The sequence below is a fragment of the Salvelinus namaycush genome, unplaced genomic scaffold (genome assembly GCF_016432855.1).
Source record: "Salvelinus namaycush isolate Seneca unplaced genomic scaffold, SaNama_1.0 Scaffold503, whole genome shotgun sequence".
NCBI lineage: Eukaryota > Metazoa > Chordata > Actinopteri > Salmoniformes > Salmonidae > Salvelinus > Salvelinus namaycush.
In genome coordinates this window covers 125,157-143,783 of record NW_024061202.1, presented here as the reverse complement: position 1 = coordinate 143,783, position 18,627 = coordinate 125,157, and the positions used below count along the sequence as shown (strand labels likewise).

Genomic DNA, 18,627 nt, shown 5'->3' with positions numbered 1-18,627 from the left:
AGTGGGCTGTCGTGTGCCTTTTAGCTAGAGCTCGGACTTGAACTTGAACAATTGAATCCATTTGGGAATAAGGCTGCAACGTAACAAAATGTGCAAAAATTCAAGGGGTCTGAATACTTTCCAAAGACGCTCTATGTGTATTAATAGGTATTAACAGATTTTCTCTCATACCAGTCAAGTGGAGGGGGAATTATATCAGTAGAAGTGACCAGAGAACCCCTTCAACATAAATAATAAATCATGTATCTGTGTTTGTCTCATGGTAAAACATATTAGGTTAACTTGGCCATTAGATATAAAGCTTCTTTAATAGAAAGACATTATAAAGCTGTGTCTCCGCTCCTCGTCAAGTTGTTTATCAGGACCTCAGAAGTATCTCTCTAACCCATGTCTCCCATTTCTCCTTGTAGGACAGTGAGTTTCCATTCCTGAGGTGAATCCGTGCAGAGTTACTGCGGTCCTGAGGTGAATCCGTGCAGAGTTACTGCGGTCCTGAGGTGAATCCGTGCAGAGTTACTGCGGTCCTGAGGTGAATCCGTGCAGAGTTACTGCGGTCCTGAGGTGAATCCGTGCAGAGTTACTGCGGTCCTGAGGTGAATCCGTGCAGAGTTACTGCGGTCCTGAGGTGAATCCGTGCAGAGTTACTGCGGTCCTGAGGTGAATCCGTGCAGAGTTACTGCGGTCCTGAGGTGAATCCGTGCAGAGTTACTGCGGTCCTGAGGTGAATCCGTGCAGAGTTACTGCGGTCCTGAGAAAGGAAGAAAGGGTTTGTCCATCTGACCCTCCCTTAGCTGCAGTAAAAGGGGGGTGTCTGTTTGTCTGGCCCCTCCCCCTGGCTGCAGAAAGGGGTGTGGACTGTCCTGATGGAGGCGGGACAGCCGTCACCTGACAGCAGTAGTGAAGAGTGTACAGTACTGGAGGCTCTACCAGACAAGGGACTGGCCTGTCACACACACACTGGCAAGGTAGGAGACACACACACTCATCCTCCTCCCCTCAACCTCAATCCCCCCCCCCCCCCACACACTTCTCCTCCACACACACAACCCTCCACACCCCCCCTCCACATACACACAACCCTCCACACCCCCCTCCTTCACACACACGACCCTCCACACCCCCCCTCCACACACACACACAACCCTCCACACCCCCCCTCCACACACACACAACCCTCCACACCCCCCTCCACACACACACAACCCTCCACACCCCCCCTCCACACACAACCTTCCACACCCTCCACACACACACGACCCTCCACACCCCCCCTCCACACACACACAACCCTCCACACCCCCCCTCCACACACACACAACCCTCCACACCCCCCTCCACACACACACAACCCTCCACACCCCCCCTCCACACACTTCTCCTCCACACACACAACCCTCCACACCCCCCCTCCACATACACACAACCCTCCACACCCCCCTCCTTCACACACACGACCCTCCACACCCCCCCTCCACACACACACACAACCCTCCACACCCCCCCTCCACACACACACAACCCTCCACACCCCCCTCCACACACACACAACCCTCCACACCCCCCCTCCACACACAACCTTCCACACCCTCCACACACACACGACCCTCCACACCCCCCCTCCACACACACACAACCCTCCACACCCCCCCTCCACACACACACAACCCTCCACACCCCCCTCCACACACACACAACCCTCCACACCCCCCCTCCACACACAACCCTCCACACCCTCCACACACACACGACCCTCCACACCCCCCCTCCACACACACACAACCCTCCACACCCCCCTCCACACACACACAACCCTCCACACCCCCCCTCCACACACAACCTTCCACACCCTCCACACACACACGACCCTCCACACCCCCCCTCCACACACACACAACCCTCCACACCCCCCCTCCACACACACACAACCCTCCACACCCCCCTCCACACACACACAACCCTCCACACCCCCCCTCCACACACAACCTTCCACACCCTCCACACACACACGACCCTCCACACCCCCCCTCCACACACACACAACCCTCCACACCCCCCCTCCACACACACAACCCTCCACACCCCCCTCCTTCACACACACAACCCTCCACACCCCCCTCCACACACACAACCCTCCACACCCCCCCTCCACACACACACAACCCTCCACACCCCCCTCCTTCACACACACAACCCTCCACACCCCCCCTCCACACACACAACCCTCCACACCCCCCTCCTTCACACACACAACCCCCCACACCCCCCCTCCACACACCCCCCCTCCACACACACAACCCTCCACACCCCCACCTCCACACTCCTCATCCACAGACACGTTAACGATGTGTGTGTGTGTTGTCACCAGGTGACGGAGCTGTACTGTTCAGGGTGTGAGGTGTGTGTGTGTGAGGAGTGTGCGTCCGGGGAGCATGCAGACCACCCCACGGGACCGTTGTTAGCAGCTCTGGAGACACACAGAGACGGTCTGCAGGAGAGACTGACTGCTGCACAGAACAGGTACACACACACACACACACACACACACACACACACACACACACACACACACACACACACACACACACACACACACACACACACACACACACACACACACACACACACACACACACACTGACAGGCACAGGAGAGACTGACTGCTGCACAGAACAGGTATTGTTCACTGTTTTATTGTCAAGTTTCATTCCCCCCACCCCATCGTTCTCTCTCTTCCCTCTCTCTCTTCTCTCTCTCTCCCCCCCACCCTCTCTGATCTGTGTGTGTGTGTGTTTACATCAAGACTGCCTCAGATCTCGGAGGCCCTGGTGTCTCTGAGAGACATCCTACAGCAGCTGAACAATCAGAGAGCTTTGATCGAGGAGGACATCCACGTCAGCTTCGAAGAGCTCCACAAGACCCTGGACGTCAGGAAGAGTGTCCTACTGATGGAGCTAGAGGTCACCTACGGACTGAAACAGAAGGTAGGGAGGAGAGAGAGAGTGGGGAGGGAGCGAGGGAGGGAGGGAGAAAAAAAAGAGTCCTACATCTCTCTCTCTCTCTCTCTCTCTCTCTCTCTCTCTCTCTCTCTCCCTCTCTCCCTCTCTCCCTCTCTCCCTCTCTCCCTCTTCCACTCTCTCTCTCTCTCTCTCTCTCTCTCTCTCTCTCTCTCTCTCTCCCTAGGTTCTGCAGGCCCAGCTGGACACCCTGCTCCAGGGCCACAGGGGTATCGCTGACACCTGTACCCAGACAGAGGCGGCCCTGAGCGGGGGGGCCAGCGCCGCGAGCCTGCAGGCTGAGAGAGGCCTAGGGGAGAGGCTGGGGGAGCTGGCCAGCCAAGGTTTGGAAATGCGTACATGTTCCATTCCATGACATGTGAAATTAGTCTGACTAACACCTAACTCTCAAAGTCCTCCTGACTTCAGAGTCTGGAAAGGATGTTTAATGTTGTTGGCACAATGTTTTGATAATGAAGGGAGTTGTGCTTTTACTGGTTGGCTCTCCTCTGTGCTTTCTCACTCAAACACCCACAGCCTCTGAGCCCTGCCCCCTTCTATTACAATGGTTGGATTTTCAAATCCAAACAACGAGAGGTCTCAAAACCTGAGGGGAATTTTTTTTTTTACTTTTTAGAGAACTTGTCACGCAATCTCTGAGCGAATATTGCATTAGCAAATGGCCTCGTTTGCAGACCAGTGTGGTCACAGAACTCCCTGTGATGTGATTCACATGGGTTACATCAGCCAGTCTAATGTGAAATAACTTGATAACCTGGGCTACTGTTTTAAACATGATTATTTCCAGTAGGGCTACCGTTTTAAACATGTATATTTCCGGTAGGGCTACCGTTTTTAACATGTGTATTTCCGGTAGGGCTACTGTTTTAAACACGTGTATTTCAGGTAGGGCTACCGTTTTAACATGTATATTTCCGGTAGGGCTACTGTTTTAAACACGTGTATTTCCGGTAGGGCTACCGATTTAACATGTGTATTTCCGGTAGGGCTACTGTTTTAACACGTGTATTTCCGGTAGGGCTACCGATTTAACATGTGTATTTCCGGTAGGGCTACTGTTTTAACATGTATATTTCCGGTAGGGCTACCGATTTAACATGTGTATTTCCGGTAGGGCTACTGTTTTAAACACGTGTATTTCCGGTAGGGCTACCGATTTAACATGTGTATTTCCGGTAGGGCTACCGTTTTAACATGTATATTTCCGGTAGGGCTACTGTTTTAAACACGTGTATTTCCGGTAGGGCTACCGATTTAACATGTGTATTTCCGGTAGGGCTACTGTTTTAACACGTGTATTTCCGGTAGGGCTACCGATTTAACATGTGTATTTCCGGTAGGGCTACTGTTTTAACATGTATATTTCCGGTAGGGCTACTGTTTTAAACACGTGTATTTCCGGTAGAGCTACCGTTTTAACATGTATATTTCCGGTTGGGCTACTGTTTTAAACACGTGTATTTCCGGTAGGGCTACCGTTTTAAACACGTGCATTTCCGGTAGGGCTGCCGTTTTAACATGTATATTTCCGGTAGGGCTACCGTTTTTAACATGTGTATTTCCGGTAGGGCTACCGTTTTTAACATGTGTATTTCCGGTAGGGCTACCGTTTTAACATGTATATTTCCGGTAGGGCTACTGTTTTAAACATGTGTATTTCCGGTAGGGCTACCGTTTTAACATGTATATTTCCGGTAGGGCTACCGATTTTAACATGTGTATTTCCGGTAGGGCTACCGTTCCAGGCTGAGGAGAATGATCAGCTGGATTTACTGATGAAGTCAGAGGGGCTGAGAAAGTCTATCCACAAACTGGGAACTATCATCACTACCAGGTCAGTCTATATCAGCTGGGGACTATCATCACTACCAGGTCAGTCTATATCAGCTGGGGACTATCATCACTACCAGGTCAGTCTATATCAGCTGGGGGCTATCATCACTACCAGGTCAGTCTATATCAGCTGGGGACTATCATCACTACCAGGTCAGTCTATATCAGCTGGGGACTATCATCACTACCAGGTCAGTCTATATCAGCTGTGGACTTTCATCTACCAGGTCAGTCTATATCAGCTGGGGACTTTCATCACTACCAGGTCAGTCTATATCAGCTGGGGACTATCATCAATACCAGGTCAGTCTATATCAGCTGGGGACTATCATCAATACCAGGTCAGTCTATATCAGCTGGGGACTTTCATCACTACCAGGTCAGTCTATATCAGCTGGGGACTATCATCACTACCAGGTCAGTCTATATCAGCTGGGGACTATCATCACTACCAGGTCAGTCTATATCAGCTGGGGACTATCATCACTACCAGGTCAGTCTATATCAGCTGGGGACTATCATCACTACCAGGTCAGTCTATATCAGCTGGGAACTATCATCACTACCAGGTCAGTCTATATCAGCTGGGGACTATCATCACTACCAGGTCAGTCTATATCAGCTGGGGACTTTCATCACTACCAGGTCAGTCTATATCAGCTGGGGACTATCATCACTTCTATGTCAGTCTATATCAGCTGGGGACTATCATCACTACCAGGTCAGTCTATATCAGCTGGGGACTTTCATCACTACCAGGTCAGTCTATATCAGCTGGGGACTTTCATCTACCAGGTCAGTCTATATCAGCTGGGGACTATCATCACTACCAGGTCAGTCTATATCAGCTGGGGACTATCATCACTACCAGATCAGTCTATATCAGCTGGGGACTATCATCACTACCAGGTCAGTCTATATCAGCTGGGGACTATCATCACTACCAGGTCAGTCTATATCAGCTGGGGACTATCATCACTACCAGGTCAGTCTATATCAGCTGGGGACTATCATCACTACCAGGTCAGTCTATATCAGCTGGGGACTAACATCACTACCAGGTCAGTCTATATCAGCTGGGGACTTTCATCTACCAGGTCAGTCTATATCAGCTGGGGACTTTCATCACTACCAGGTCAGTCTATATCAGCTGGGGACTATCATCACTACCAGGTCAGTCTATATCAGCTGGGGACTTTCATCACTACCAGGTCAGTCTATATCAGCTGGGGACTATCATCACTTCTATGTCAGTCTATATCAGCTGGGGACTATCATCAATACCAGGTCAGTCTATATTGTTGGGGACTTTCATCACTACCAGGTCAGTCTATATCAGCTGGGGACTATCATCACTACCAGGTCAGTCTATATCAGCTGGGGACTATCATCACTACCAGGTCAGTCTATATCAGCTGGGGACTTTCATCATTACCAGGTCAGTCTATATCAGCTGGGGACTTTCATCACTACCAGGTCAGTCTATATCAGCTGGGGACTATCATCACTACCAGGTCCGTCTATATCAGCTGGGGACTATCATCACTACCAGGTCAGTCTATATCAGCTGGGGACTTTCATCACTACCAGGTCAGTCTATATCAGCTGGGGACTATCATCACTACCAGGTCAGTCTATATCAGCTGGGGACTTTCATCACTACCAGGTCAGTCTATATCAGCTGGGGACTATCATCAATACCAGGTCAGTCTATATCAGCTGGGGACTATCATCAATACCAGGTCAGTCTATATTGTTGGGGACTTTCATCACTACCAGGTCAGTCTATATCAGCTGGGGACTATCATCACTACCAGGTCAGTCTATATCAGCTGGGGACTATCATCACTACCAGGTCAGTCTATATCAGCTGGGGACTATCATCACTACCAGGTCAGTCTATATCAGCTGGGGACTATCATCACTACCAGGTCAGTCTATATCAGCTGGGGACTATCATCACTACCAGGTCAGTGTAGTCAGGTGTAGTCAGGTGGACCAGTATCTGAAAGGTTGCTGATTCAAGTCCCGGGAGGTGCGATGGAAGGTTGGGAAGTGAACTGGCTGCTGGTATCAGAGATAAAATATGTTAGTTAGATAAAAAATATGAATTAACAAATAAATAAAAGATGAATAAACTAAATAATATTTTTTAACCAAAAATGAAATGAAACAATTAATATAAATGAATTAAAAATAATGCCATCCTGATTGTCGTTCCAAGCGCGGTGGCGAGCCAGAGTGAGGCGTCGGGTGTGGGACTGGAGCAGTGCATCGTGGGTCTCCCAGCCTGCGTAACCATAACGACCAGAGACAAGGCCGGCGGACCCTGCCGGAGCGGCAATGCCATCCTGTCTGCTGAGGTGGGGGGCCGACACGCACAAGCACGTTAAGCTAAACTAAGATAAAATAAACTAAGCTAATGCATGCTACGTTACGCTAAACTAAGATAAAATAAATGAATGTATGCTACGCTATGCTAAGCCATGCTACGTTACGCTAAACTAAGATAAAATAAATGAATGTATGCTACGCTATGCTAAGCTATGCTACGTTACGCTAAACTAAGGTAAAATATATGAATATATGCTACGCTATGCTACGTTACACTAAACTAATTGCCCTACATGGATAAATAGTGTTATATTTCCTTCCAGGTGTGTACTCCAGATGGTAGCGTGGCGGACGGGGAGATACTCGACTACAAGAACGGGACATATGATTTTGTTTACACTGTAAACAAGGAAGGAGAGTTTTCATTGGCTCTCCGGCTCTATGACCAACACATCAAAGGAAGTCCCTTCAGACTCAGAGTTACCAGGTCCCCTGACCCTGAGGTAATGAGAGAGAGACCCCACAGAGCCCCAGGACAGCAACACAATTAGACCCAACCAAATCATGAGAAAACAAAAAGATAATTACTTGACACATTAGAGAGACTCAACAAAAAAACTGAGCAAACTATAAATACTATTTTGCCCTAAACAGAGAGTACATAGTGGCAGAATACCTGACCACTGTGACTGACCCAAACTTAAGGAAAGCTTTGACTATGTACAGACTCAGTGAGCATAGCCTTGCTTTTGAGAAAGGCCGCTGTAGACAGACCTGGCTCTCAAGAGAATACAGGCTATGTGCTCACTGCCCACAAAATGAGGTGGAAACTGAGCTGCACTTCCTAACCTCCTGCCAAATGTATGACCATATTAGAGACACATATTTCCCTCAGATTACACAGATACACGAAGAATTTGAAAACAAATCCAATTTTGATAAACTCTCATATCTACTGGGTGAAATACTCAGTGTTCCATCACAACAACAAGATGTGTGACCTGTTGCCTCAAGAAAAGGGCAACCAGTGAAGAACAAACACCATTGTAAATGCAAACAATATTTATGTTTATTTATTTTCCCTTTACAATTTGCACATCGTTACAACACTGTATAGAGATAAAATGACATTCGAAATTTCTCTATTCTTTTGGAATTTTTGTGAGTGTAATGTTTACTGTTTACTTTTTTATAGTTTATTTCACTTTTGTTTATTATCTACTTCACTTGCTTTGGCAATGTAAACATATGTTTCCCATGGCAATAAAGCCCTTTGAATTGAGAGAGAGACAGAGAGAGAGACAGAGAGAGAGAGAGACAGAGAGAGACAGAGAGAGAGAGAGACAGAGACAGACAGAGAGACAGAGAGAGAGAGAGAGAGAGAGAGAGAGAGAGAGAGAGAGGTAAGGACAGTAGGTTTTTTTTTTGTCTACCGTCCCTCCCTCCCTCTAACTCCATGTTAAATGTATTTTCCAGGAGTCTCCTCCCACCACCACAGCCACCTCTCTGACGACCACCGCCACCCCGTCTACAGGCTCCTCTGAGGGGGCTAAGCGGAGAGGAAAGTCCCCTGGGTCTGGGAGTAAGAAGAAGGGTTCCAGGAGGACAGGCAGTGCCCTGGGGACACCCAGACGCAAAGAGAATCCCATCGAAGATGATCTTATCTTCAGGATCGGTGAGAGAGGGAGATCTGTCCATTTTTATTTATTTATTTATCTATCTCTGTCTGTTTCTCTCTCTGTCTGTTTCTCTCTCTGTCTGTTTCTCTCTCTGTTTGTTTCTCTCTGTCTGTTTCTCTCTCTGCTTGTTCTCTCTCCCTCTGTTTGTTTCTCTATGTCTGTTTCTCTCTCTCTCTGTCTGTTTCTCTCTCTCTGTCTGTTTCTCTCTCTGTTTGTTTCTCTCTCTCTCTCTCTGTTTGTTTCTCTCTCTGTTTATTTCTCTCTCTGTCTCCTTCTCTCTCTGTCTCCTTCTCTCTCTGTCTGCTTCTATCTCTGTCTGCTTCTCTCTCTCTTTATTTATCTCTCTGTCTGCTTCTCTCTCTCTCTTTATTTATCTCTCTGTCTGCTTCTCTCTCTGTCTGCTTCTCTCTCTCTCTTTATTTATCTCTCTGTCTGCTTCTATCTCTGTCTGCTTCTCTCTCTCTCTTTATTTATCTCTCTGTCTGCTTCTCTCTCTCTCTTTATTTATCTCTCTGTCTGCTTCTCTCTCTGTCTGCTTCTCTCTCTCTCTTTATTTATCTCTCTGTCTGCTTCTCTCTCTCTCTTTATTTATCTCTCTGTCTGCTTCTCTCTCTGTCTGCTTCTCTCTCTCTCTTTATTTATCTCTCTGGCTGCTTCTCTCTCTGTCTGCTTCTCTCTCTCTCTTTATTTATCTCTCTGTCTGCTTCTCTCTCTGTCTGCTTCTCTCTCTCTCTTTATTTATCTCTCTACCTCTAGTTACTCCATTAATAATATTTTCACTCTGTGTGCGTGCGCGCACTCCAGGTACTAAGGGGAGAAATAAAGGAGAGTTTACTAACCTGCAGGGTGTGTCAGCGTCCTCCAATGGCAGGATTCTAATAGCAGACAGCAATAACCAGTGTGTCCAGGTAAATACACACATAGACACACGCACGCACACACACACACACCGTGGCAGAATTTTGATAATTTGTGTGTGTGTGTGTCCACCCCCCCCGGACAGATCTTCTCTAATGGGGGGGAGTTTAAGAGTCGTTTTGGGGTGAGGGGTCGGTCGCCAGGGCAACTCCAACGACCAACGGGTGTGGCTGTTCACCCCAACGGTGACATCATCATCGCCGACTATGACAACAAGTGGGTCAGCATCTTCTCCAGCGAGGGCAAATACAAGGTGAACATACAGGAGACATACAGGTGACATACAGGTGAGATACAGGTGACATACAGGTGACATACAGGTGACATACAGGAGACATACAGGTGACATACAGGAGACATACAGGTGACATACAGGAGACATACAGGTGACATACAGGTGAGATACAGGTGAACATACAGGAGACATACAGGAGACATACAGGAGACATACAGGTGACATACAGGTGACATACAGGTGACATACAGGTGACATACAGGTGAACATACAGGAGACATACAGGTGACATACAGGAGACATACAGGAGACATACAGGTGAACATACAGGAGACATACAGGAGACATACAGGTGACATACAGGTGACATATAGGCAGGCACGTGCACAGATAGAGGTCTAAGGGTACCTGAGCCCTACAGAAAAGCGAACTTTCAGATTGGTGTTGTTTTTATTATAACATTTCATTTCAGGTAGAGAGGATTTTGAGTAATCAAGGTGACAGAAAGTGACACATTCAATACCGTCTTGAGCACTAGTGCCTGCATCTACCTGATATAGGTTGTAATCATTAGTCCAACAGTTTCAAGCGAGAGTTTCTATTGGACAAATTCAGGTATGTTTTTCCGTTGCTTCCATTTAAGAAATATTTTTAAACAGAATTGGCGGAATGAATACACCCCTGATCACACCCAAACACAGTTCACTTTCATAGCAGCCACATACAAACAGCATGATCTCTTTGATTGTTTTATAATTCCTTCTCCCATCTACGCGCTCTCTTCCACTCACCTTTTCCCTTCGCTTGTGGACTTCACTGCACAACATATCAGCTCTCTGTGACCAGGTGAAAAAATACTTTTCCCAAGCCAAACCTTCATACCATAACCGCTAACCGCTACATACAGCCTACATCCTTGTCACCATTATTAGCTAACACCATAGTCAAAATAGCTACTAGAACTTAAGCATTAGGAAACCCGCTACGGTCATGCAGTACAGTGTACAGTCAGCAAACAGTTTAGCAGTTACACCGGCAGGACCCGGTGGCAATACATTAATAAAACCAAAAGCTTACCTTGACTTAGAAGAGTTCCAGTGTTGGACAGCCATAGTCAGCTTGCTAACATAGCATATCTCTCTGTTTGAGCCGGGTGTTTGAGCAGGCTAAACTAGCCAGCTGCATTCGCTAGCTAAGTAAGTGAAAGTGAAAAATAAATACAACAAAATATAGCTACACTACCGTTCAAAAGTTTGGGGTCACTTAGAAATGTCCTTGTTTTTGAAAGAAAAGCACATTTTTTGTCCGTTAAAATAACATCAAAATGATCAGAAATACAGTGTAGACATTGTTAATGTTGTAAATGACTATTGTAGCTGGAAACGGCAGATTTTTTTATGGAATATTTACACAGGCGTACAGAGGCCCATTATAAGCAACCATCACTCCTATGTTCCAATGGCACGTTGTGTTAGCTAATCCAAGTTTATCGTTTTAAAAGGCTAATTGATCATTAGAAAACCCTTTTGCAATTGTGTTGGCACAGACAGAACAGCACAAACTGGCTCTAACCAGAATAGAAAGATGAGTGGGAGGCCCCGGTGCACACCTGAGCAAGAGGACAAGGACTAGAGTGTCTAGTTTTAGAAACAGATGCCTCACAAGTCCTCAGCTGGCAGCTTCATTAAATAGTACCCGCAAAACACCAGTCAACGTCAACAGTGAAGAGGCGACTCCGGGATGCTGGCCTTTTAGGCAGAGTTCCTCTGTCCAGTGTCTGTGTTCTTTTGCCTATCAATTTTTTTTATTTTTATTGGCCAGTCTCAGATATGGCTTTTTCTTTGCAACTCTGCCTAGAAGGCCATCATCCCGGAGTCGCCTCTTCACTGTTGAAGGTATCCTAAAAAGATAACTTTTCACGATCTTTATTTTTATGAAATTCACAGAGGAGGATGGTCCTCCCCTTCCTCCTACACGGGCATACATTTTTAGTTAAAATGTATTAAGTTGTTTCCTTTGTTAGCTATATTATTAACTAGCTAGCTAGCCAGCTGCATATTACTGGTTAGCTAGCTAACTGACCGGAAGCTGCATATCATTACTAGCTAGCCAGCTCCACATTATTGGATTGCTAGATAGCTGACCGGCAGCTGCATAACGTTACTAGCTAGCTAGCTGACCGTAAACTGCATAACGTTGCAAGCTAGCAAGCTGACCAGAAGCTGCATAACAATACTAGTTAGCTAGCTGACCGTAAACTGCATAACGTTACTAGCTAGCTGACCGGCAGCTGCATAACATGACTAGCTATGTAGCTGACTGGAAACTGCATAACATGACTAGCTATGTAGCTGACTGAAAACTGCATAACATTACTAGCTATGTAGCTGACTGAAAACTGCATAACATTACTAGCTATGTAGCTGACTGAAAACTGCATAACGTTACTAGCTAGTTGACCGGCAGCTGCATAACATTACTAGCAAGCTGACTGGCAGCTGCATAACGTTACTAGCAAGCTGACTGGCAGCTGCATAACGTTACTAGCTAGCTGACTGGCAGCTGCATAACGTTACTAGCAAGCTGACTGGCAGCTGCATAACGTTACTAGCTAGCTGACTGGCAGCTGCATAACGTTACTAGCAAGCTGACTGGCAGCTGCATAACGTTACTAGCTAGCTGACTGGCAGCTGCATAACGTTACTAGCTAGCTGACTGGCAGCTGCATAACGTTACTAGCAAGCTGACTGGCAGCTGCATAACGTTACTAGCAAGCTGACTGGCAGCTGCATAACGTTACTAGCTAGCTGACTGGCAGCTGCATAACGTTACTAGCAAGCTGACTGGCAGCTGCATAACGTTACTAGCAAGCTGACTGGCAGCTGCATAACGTTACTAGCAAGCTGACTGGCAGCTGCATAACGTTACTAGCTAGCTAGTTGACCAAAAGCTGCGTAACGTTACAAGCTAGCAAGCTGACCGGCAGCTGCATAACGTTACTAGCTAGCTAGTTGACCAAAAGCTGCGTAACGTTACAAGCTAGCAAGCTGACCGGAAGCTGCGTAACGTTATTAGTTAGCTGACCGGCAGCTGCGTAACGTTACTAGCTGTTACTGCCCTGTAGAGAATAAGGGTATTCAGACCCCTTGACTTTTCCCACATTTTGTTACTTTACAGCCTTATCCCAAAATGGATTAAATAATTTTTTCCCCCTCATCAATCTACACACAATATCCCATAATGACAAGCAAAAACAGTTTTATTTTTTTATTTTTGCACATTTATAAAAAATTAACAACTGAAATATCACATTTACATAAGTATTCAGATCCTTTACTCAGTACTTTGTTGAAGCACCTTTGGCAGTGATTACAGCCTCGAGTCTTCTTGGGTATGAAACTACAAACTTGGCACACTTACTTGGGGAGTTTCTCCCATTCTTCTTGGCAGATCCTCTCAAGTTCTGTCAGGTAGGATAGGAAGAGTCGCTGCACAGCTATTTTCAGGTCTTTCCAAATGTTCGATCTGGTTCAAGTCCTGGCTCTGGCTGGGCCACTTAAGGACATTCAGAGAATTGTCGCGAAGCCACTCCTGCATTGTCTTGGCTGTGTGTTTAGGGTCATTGTCCTGATGGAAGGTGAACCTTCACCCCAGTCTGAGGTCCTGAGCACTCTGGAGCAGGTTTTCATTAAGGATCTCTCTGTACTTTGCTCTGTTCATCTTTCCCTTGATCCTGACTAGTCTCCCAGTCCCTGCCCCTGAAAAACATCCCCCCCGCATGATGCTGCCACCACCATGCTTCACCTTAGCGATGGTGCCAAGTTTCCTCCAGACGTTCAATCTTGGTTGTCCTTCTGGAAGGTTCTCCCATCTCCACAGAGGAACTCTAGAGCTCTGTCAGAGTGACCATTGGGTTCTTGGTCACCTCCCTGACCAAGGCCCGTCTCCCCCGATTGCTCAGTTTTGCCGGCGGCCAGCTCTAGGAAGACTCTTGGTGGTTCCAAACTTCTTCCATTTAAGAATGATAGAGGCCACTGTGTTCTTAGAGACATTCCAATGCTTCATAAATGTTGTGGTACCTTTCCCCAGATCTGTGCCTCGACACAATCCTGTCTCGGAGCTCTACGGACATTTCCTTCGACCTCATGGCTTGGTTTTGATCTGACATGTACTTTCACCTGTGGGACCTTATATAGACAGGTGTGTGCCTTTTCAAAATCATGTCCAATCAATTGAATTTACCACAGGTGGATTCCAATCAAGTTGATCAATGGAAACAGATTGCACCTGCGCACATTTAAGAGTTTCATAGCAAAGGGTCTGAATACTTATGCAAATAAGGTATTTCTGTTTTTTATTTTATATAAATTCACAAAAATCTTCGGAAAACCTGTTTTCGATTTGTCATTAGAGGATATTGTGTTTAGATTGCTGAGGACATTTTTTTATTTAATCCATTTTAGAATAAGGCTATAACGTAACAACATGGCGCTGTTGTTAATTAAGGCAAACATTTTTTGAGGGGGGGGGGGTGACTTTGAGCATCTGCCCCTTCAGATGTCTGAGCACAACAATCTACAGGTGACATAAAAGTGACATACAGGTAACTTTATTCTATCTTCAGGCTAACCTGTCCTCTGATTTGTTGTGTCATCTGTCTGTCTGTCAGGCCAAGCTGGGCTCTGGTAGGCTAATGGGACCGAAGGGCGTGTCAGTGGATCAGAACGGTCATGTGATTGTCGTTGACAACAAGGCATGCACCGTCTTCATCTTCCAGCCAACCGGCAAGCTCGTTTCTAAATTCGGTAGCCGTGGCAATGGAGACAAACAGTTTGCAGGTGTGTTGATGATGATGCTGAGGGTCATGATGTTGATGATGATGGGAATGATAATGATGGTGATGATTATGATCCATATCTCCTCCTCTCTCCACCTCCTCTCCTCCTCTCTCCACCTCTCCTCTTAATTTCTCCTCTCTCCACCTCCTCTCCTCCTCTCTCCACCTCCTCTCCTCCTCTCTCCACCTCCTCTCCTCTTAATTTCTCCTCTCTCCACCTCCTCTCCTCCTCTCTCCACCTCCTCTCCTCCTCTCTCCACCTCCTCTCCTCCTCTCTCCACCTCCTCTCCTCTTCATTTCTCCTCTCTCCACCTCCTCTTCATTTCTCCTCTCTCCACCTCCTTTCCTCCTCTCTCCACCTCCTTGCCTCCTCTCTCCACCTCCTTGCCTCCTCTCTCCTCTCTTCCGACCAGGTCCTCATTTTGCAGCCGTCAACAACAACAATGAGATCATAGTGACAGACTTTCACAACCACTCTGTCAAGGTAAGCAACTAACTTATCAGGACACTCCCACCTAGGTCTGGTGGATCATCTAAACATGACCTTCGTTAATTAAACCAACAGAATGAATGGGAAAAAGTCCTGGTTCAATTAAAAAAGTCGCCATTTCCCTCCCTCCCTCCCTCCCTCCCTCCCTCCCTCCCTCCCTCCCTCCCTCCCTCCAGGTGTTCACCCCAGAGGGAGAGCTGCTGTTGAAGTTTGGATCTAACGGAGAGGGCAACGGTCAATTTAATGCTCCTACAGGCGTGGCCGTCGATGTGAACGGGAACATCATTGTAGCCGACTGGGGCAACAGCCGCATACAGGTATAGTTTTATATATATATATACAGTACCAGTCAAAAGTTTGGACACACCTACTCATTCAAGGGTTTTTCTTTATTTTGACTTTTTTCAACATTGTAGAATAATAGTGGAGACAACAAAACTATGAAATAACACATATGGAATCATGTAGTAATCAAAAAAGTGTTAAGCAAATCAGTATATAGTTTAGATTTTAGATTCTTCAAAGTAGCCACCCTTTGCCTTGATGACAGCTTTGCACACTCTTGGCATTCTCTCTACCAGCTTCATGAGGTAAACACCTGGAATGCATTTAAATTAACAGGTGTGCCTTTGCTGCAAAGAAACCACTACTAAAGGACACCAATAAGAAGAAAACACTTGCTTGGGCCAAGAAACACGAGCAATGGACATTAGAGCGATGGAATTCTGTCCTTTGGTCTGATGAGTCCAAATTTGAGATTTTTGATTCCAAACCCACTGTGTCTCTGTGAGACGCAGAGTAGGTGAACGGATGATCTCCGCATGCGTGGTTTTCCCACCGTGAAGCATGGAGGAGGAGGTGTGTTGGTGTGGGGGTGCTTTGCTGGTGACACTGTCGGTGATTTAAAAAAAAATTCAAGGCACACTTGGCTACCACAGCATTCTGGAGCGATATGCCATCCCATCTGGTTTGTGCTTAGTGGGACTATCATTTGTTTTTCAACAAGACAATAACCAAACACACCTCCAGGCTGTGTAAGGGCTATTTGCCCAAAAAGGAGAGTGATGGAGTGCCGCAACAGATGACCTGGCCTCCACAATCACCTGACCTCAACACTCACAATTGAGATGGTTTGGGATGAGTTGGACCGCAGAGTGAAGGAAAAGCTGTCAACAAGGGCTCAGAATATATGGGAACTCCTTCAAGACTGTTGGAAAAGCATTCCAGGTGAAGCTGGTTGAGAGAATGCCACAACAGCCACAGATATAATATAGGTAATGTATTTAACCAGGCAAGTCAGTTAAGAACAAATTCTTATTTACAATGACGGCCTACCCCGAACAATTGTGCGCCGCCCTATTGGACTCCCAATCACGGATGGATGTGATACAGCCTGGATTCGAACCAGGGACTGTAGTGACTTCTCTTGCACTGAGATGCAGTGCCTTAGACCGCTGTGCCACTCGGGGCATTCGGAAAGTGTTCATATTCTTTGAATTACTAAATATGTTTTCCCTCATCCATCTATACACAATACCCCATAATGACAAAGTGAAAACATAGTTTTTTAAATGTTTGCAAATTTACTGAAAATTAAGTACAGAAATAATTTATTTACATAAGTATTCACACCCCTGAGTCAATACAGCAGTTACAGCTGTGAGTCTTTCTGGGTAAGTCTCTAAGAGCTGTGAGTCTTTCTGGGTAAGTCTCTAAGAGCTGTGAGTCTTTCTGGGTAAGTCTCTAAGAGCTGTGAGTCTTTCTGGGTAAGTCTCTAAGAGCTGTGAGTCTTTCTGGGTAAGTCTCTAAGAGCTGTGAGTCTTTCTGGGTAAGTCTCTAAGAGCTGTGAGTCTTTCTGGGTAAGTCTCTAAGAGATTTCCACACCTGGATAATTTTTTTACGTTCTTCAAACTTTGTCAAAGTGGTTGTTGATCATTGCTAGACAACCATTTAAGTCTTGCCATAGATTTTCACTCAGATTTAAGTCAAAGCTGTAACTCGGAACATTCACTGGCCTCATGGTAAGCAACTCCAGTGTAGATGTGGCCTTGTGTTTCAGGTTATGGTCCTGCTGGAATGTGATTTAGTCTCCCAGTGTCTGTTGGAAAGCAGACTGAATCCAGGTTTTCCTCTAGGATTTTGCCTCTGCTTATCTCCATTTTGTAAAAAAAAAAAATCACGAAAAACTCCCCAGTCCTAAACGATTACAAGCATACCCATAACATGATGCAGCCACCACCATACTTGTACATATGGAGAGTGGTACTCAGTGATGTGTTGTGTTGGATTTGGCCCAAACATAACGCTTTGTATTCAGGACAAAAAGTTTATTTCTTTACCACATTTTTTTGCCATATTACTTTTGTGCCTTATTGCAAACAGGATGCATGTTTTGGAATATTTTTATTCTATATAGGCTTCCTTCTGTTCACTCTGCCATTTAGGTTAGTATTGTGAAGTAACTGCAATGTTATTGATCCATCCTCAGTTTTGTCCTATCAAAGCCATTAAACTCTGTAACTGTTTTAAAGTCACCATTGGCCTCATGGTGAAATCCCTGAGCGGTTTCCTTCCTCTTCGGCAACTGAGTTAGGAAGGACACAATCCATTTTAAATTCAGGCAGTAGCACAACAAAATGTGGGAAAGTCAAAGGTGTGAATACTTTCTGAAGACACTGTATACAGGTACAAAAGTATTCAAATACAGGTACAAAAGTATTCAAATACAGGTACAAAAGTATTGTTTTCAGTTACTTTAGAAAAAATATAATTCATTCAGAATACTTTTAAAATACTTTGAGAATACTTTATCTTCATCATTCTTACACAGATATCAACATTCAAAAAGTATTTTCATCATTCTATCCCCCCTCCTCTCCAGGTGTTTGATGGTAGTGGCTCCTTCCTGTCCTATATCAACACATCAGCTGACCCTCTCTACGGACCTCAGGGTCTGGCTCTCACCTCTGATGGACACGTGGTGGTGGCCGACTCTGGGAACCACTGTTTCAAGGTCTACAGATACCTACAGTAATAGAGGGAGCGAGAAGAGAGATGGAGAGATGGATGGACAGAACCACTGTTTCAAGGTCTACATATACCTACAGTAATAGAGGGAGGGACGTATGGGAGAATGAATGGAGGGAGAAGAGAGATGGAGAGATGGACAGAATCACTGTTTCAAGGTCTACCACTTCCTGGTGTGAACTTAAATGACGACCAGTCAAATCAGCACCTCTCTTTGCACTGACGACACGTCACTCATCTGCCTTACTATTGGCCAGAGC

At 46.1% G+C, this 18,627-nt stretch overlaps 1 protein-coding gene across 1 annotated transcript; it reads left to right on the top strand.

Moving 5' to 3' along the window:
• The first annotated feature begins 863 nt into the window (after positions 1-863).
• Positions 864-18,374, top strand: trim2b (tripartite motif containing 2b). The gene is made up of 14 exons (XM_038986543.1): positions 864-941; positions 2,366-2,517; positions 2,801-2,981; positions 3,181-3,337; positions 4,746-4,848; positions 7,072-7,210; positions 7,505-7,684; positions 8,727-8,856; positions 9,665-9,768; positions 9,864-10,031; positions 14,683-14,851; positions 15,264-15,334; positions 15,517-15,657; positions 18,222-18,374. The coding sequence occupies exons 1-14, from the start codon at positions 864-866 to the stop codon at positions 18,372-18,374; spliced, it is 1,926 nt and encodes a 641-aa protein (XP_038842471.1).
• Positions 18,375-18,627: the final 253 nt, after the last annotated feature.

Coding starts and splice junctions, on each gene's coding strand:
- trim2b (XM_038986543.1), top strand. CDS start 864: ATGGAGGCGGGACAGCCGTCACCTGACAGCAGTAGTGAAGAGTGTACA. Junction 7,685..8,726: donor CCAGGTCCCCTGACCCTGAG/GTAATGAGAGAG, acceptor GGCTCCTCTGAG/GGGGCTAAGCGGAGAGGAAA. Junction 15,658..18,221: donor GGGGCAACAGCCGCATACAG/GTATAGTTTTAT, acceptor CCTCCTCTCCAG/GTGTTTGATGGTAGTGGCTC.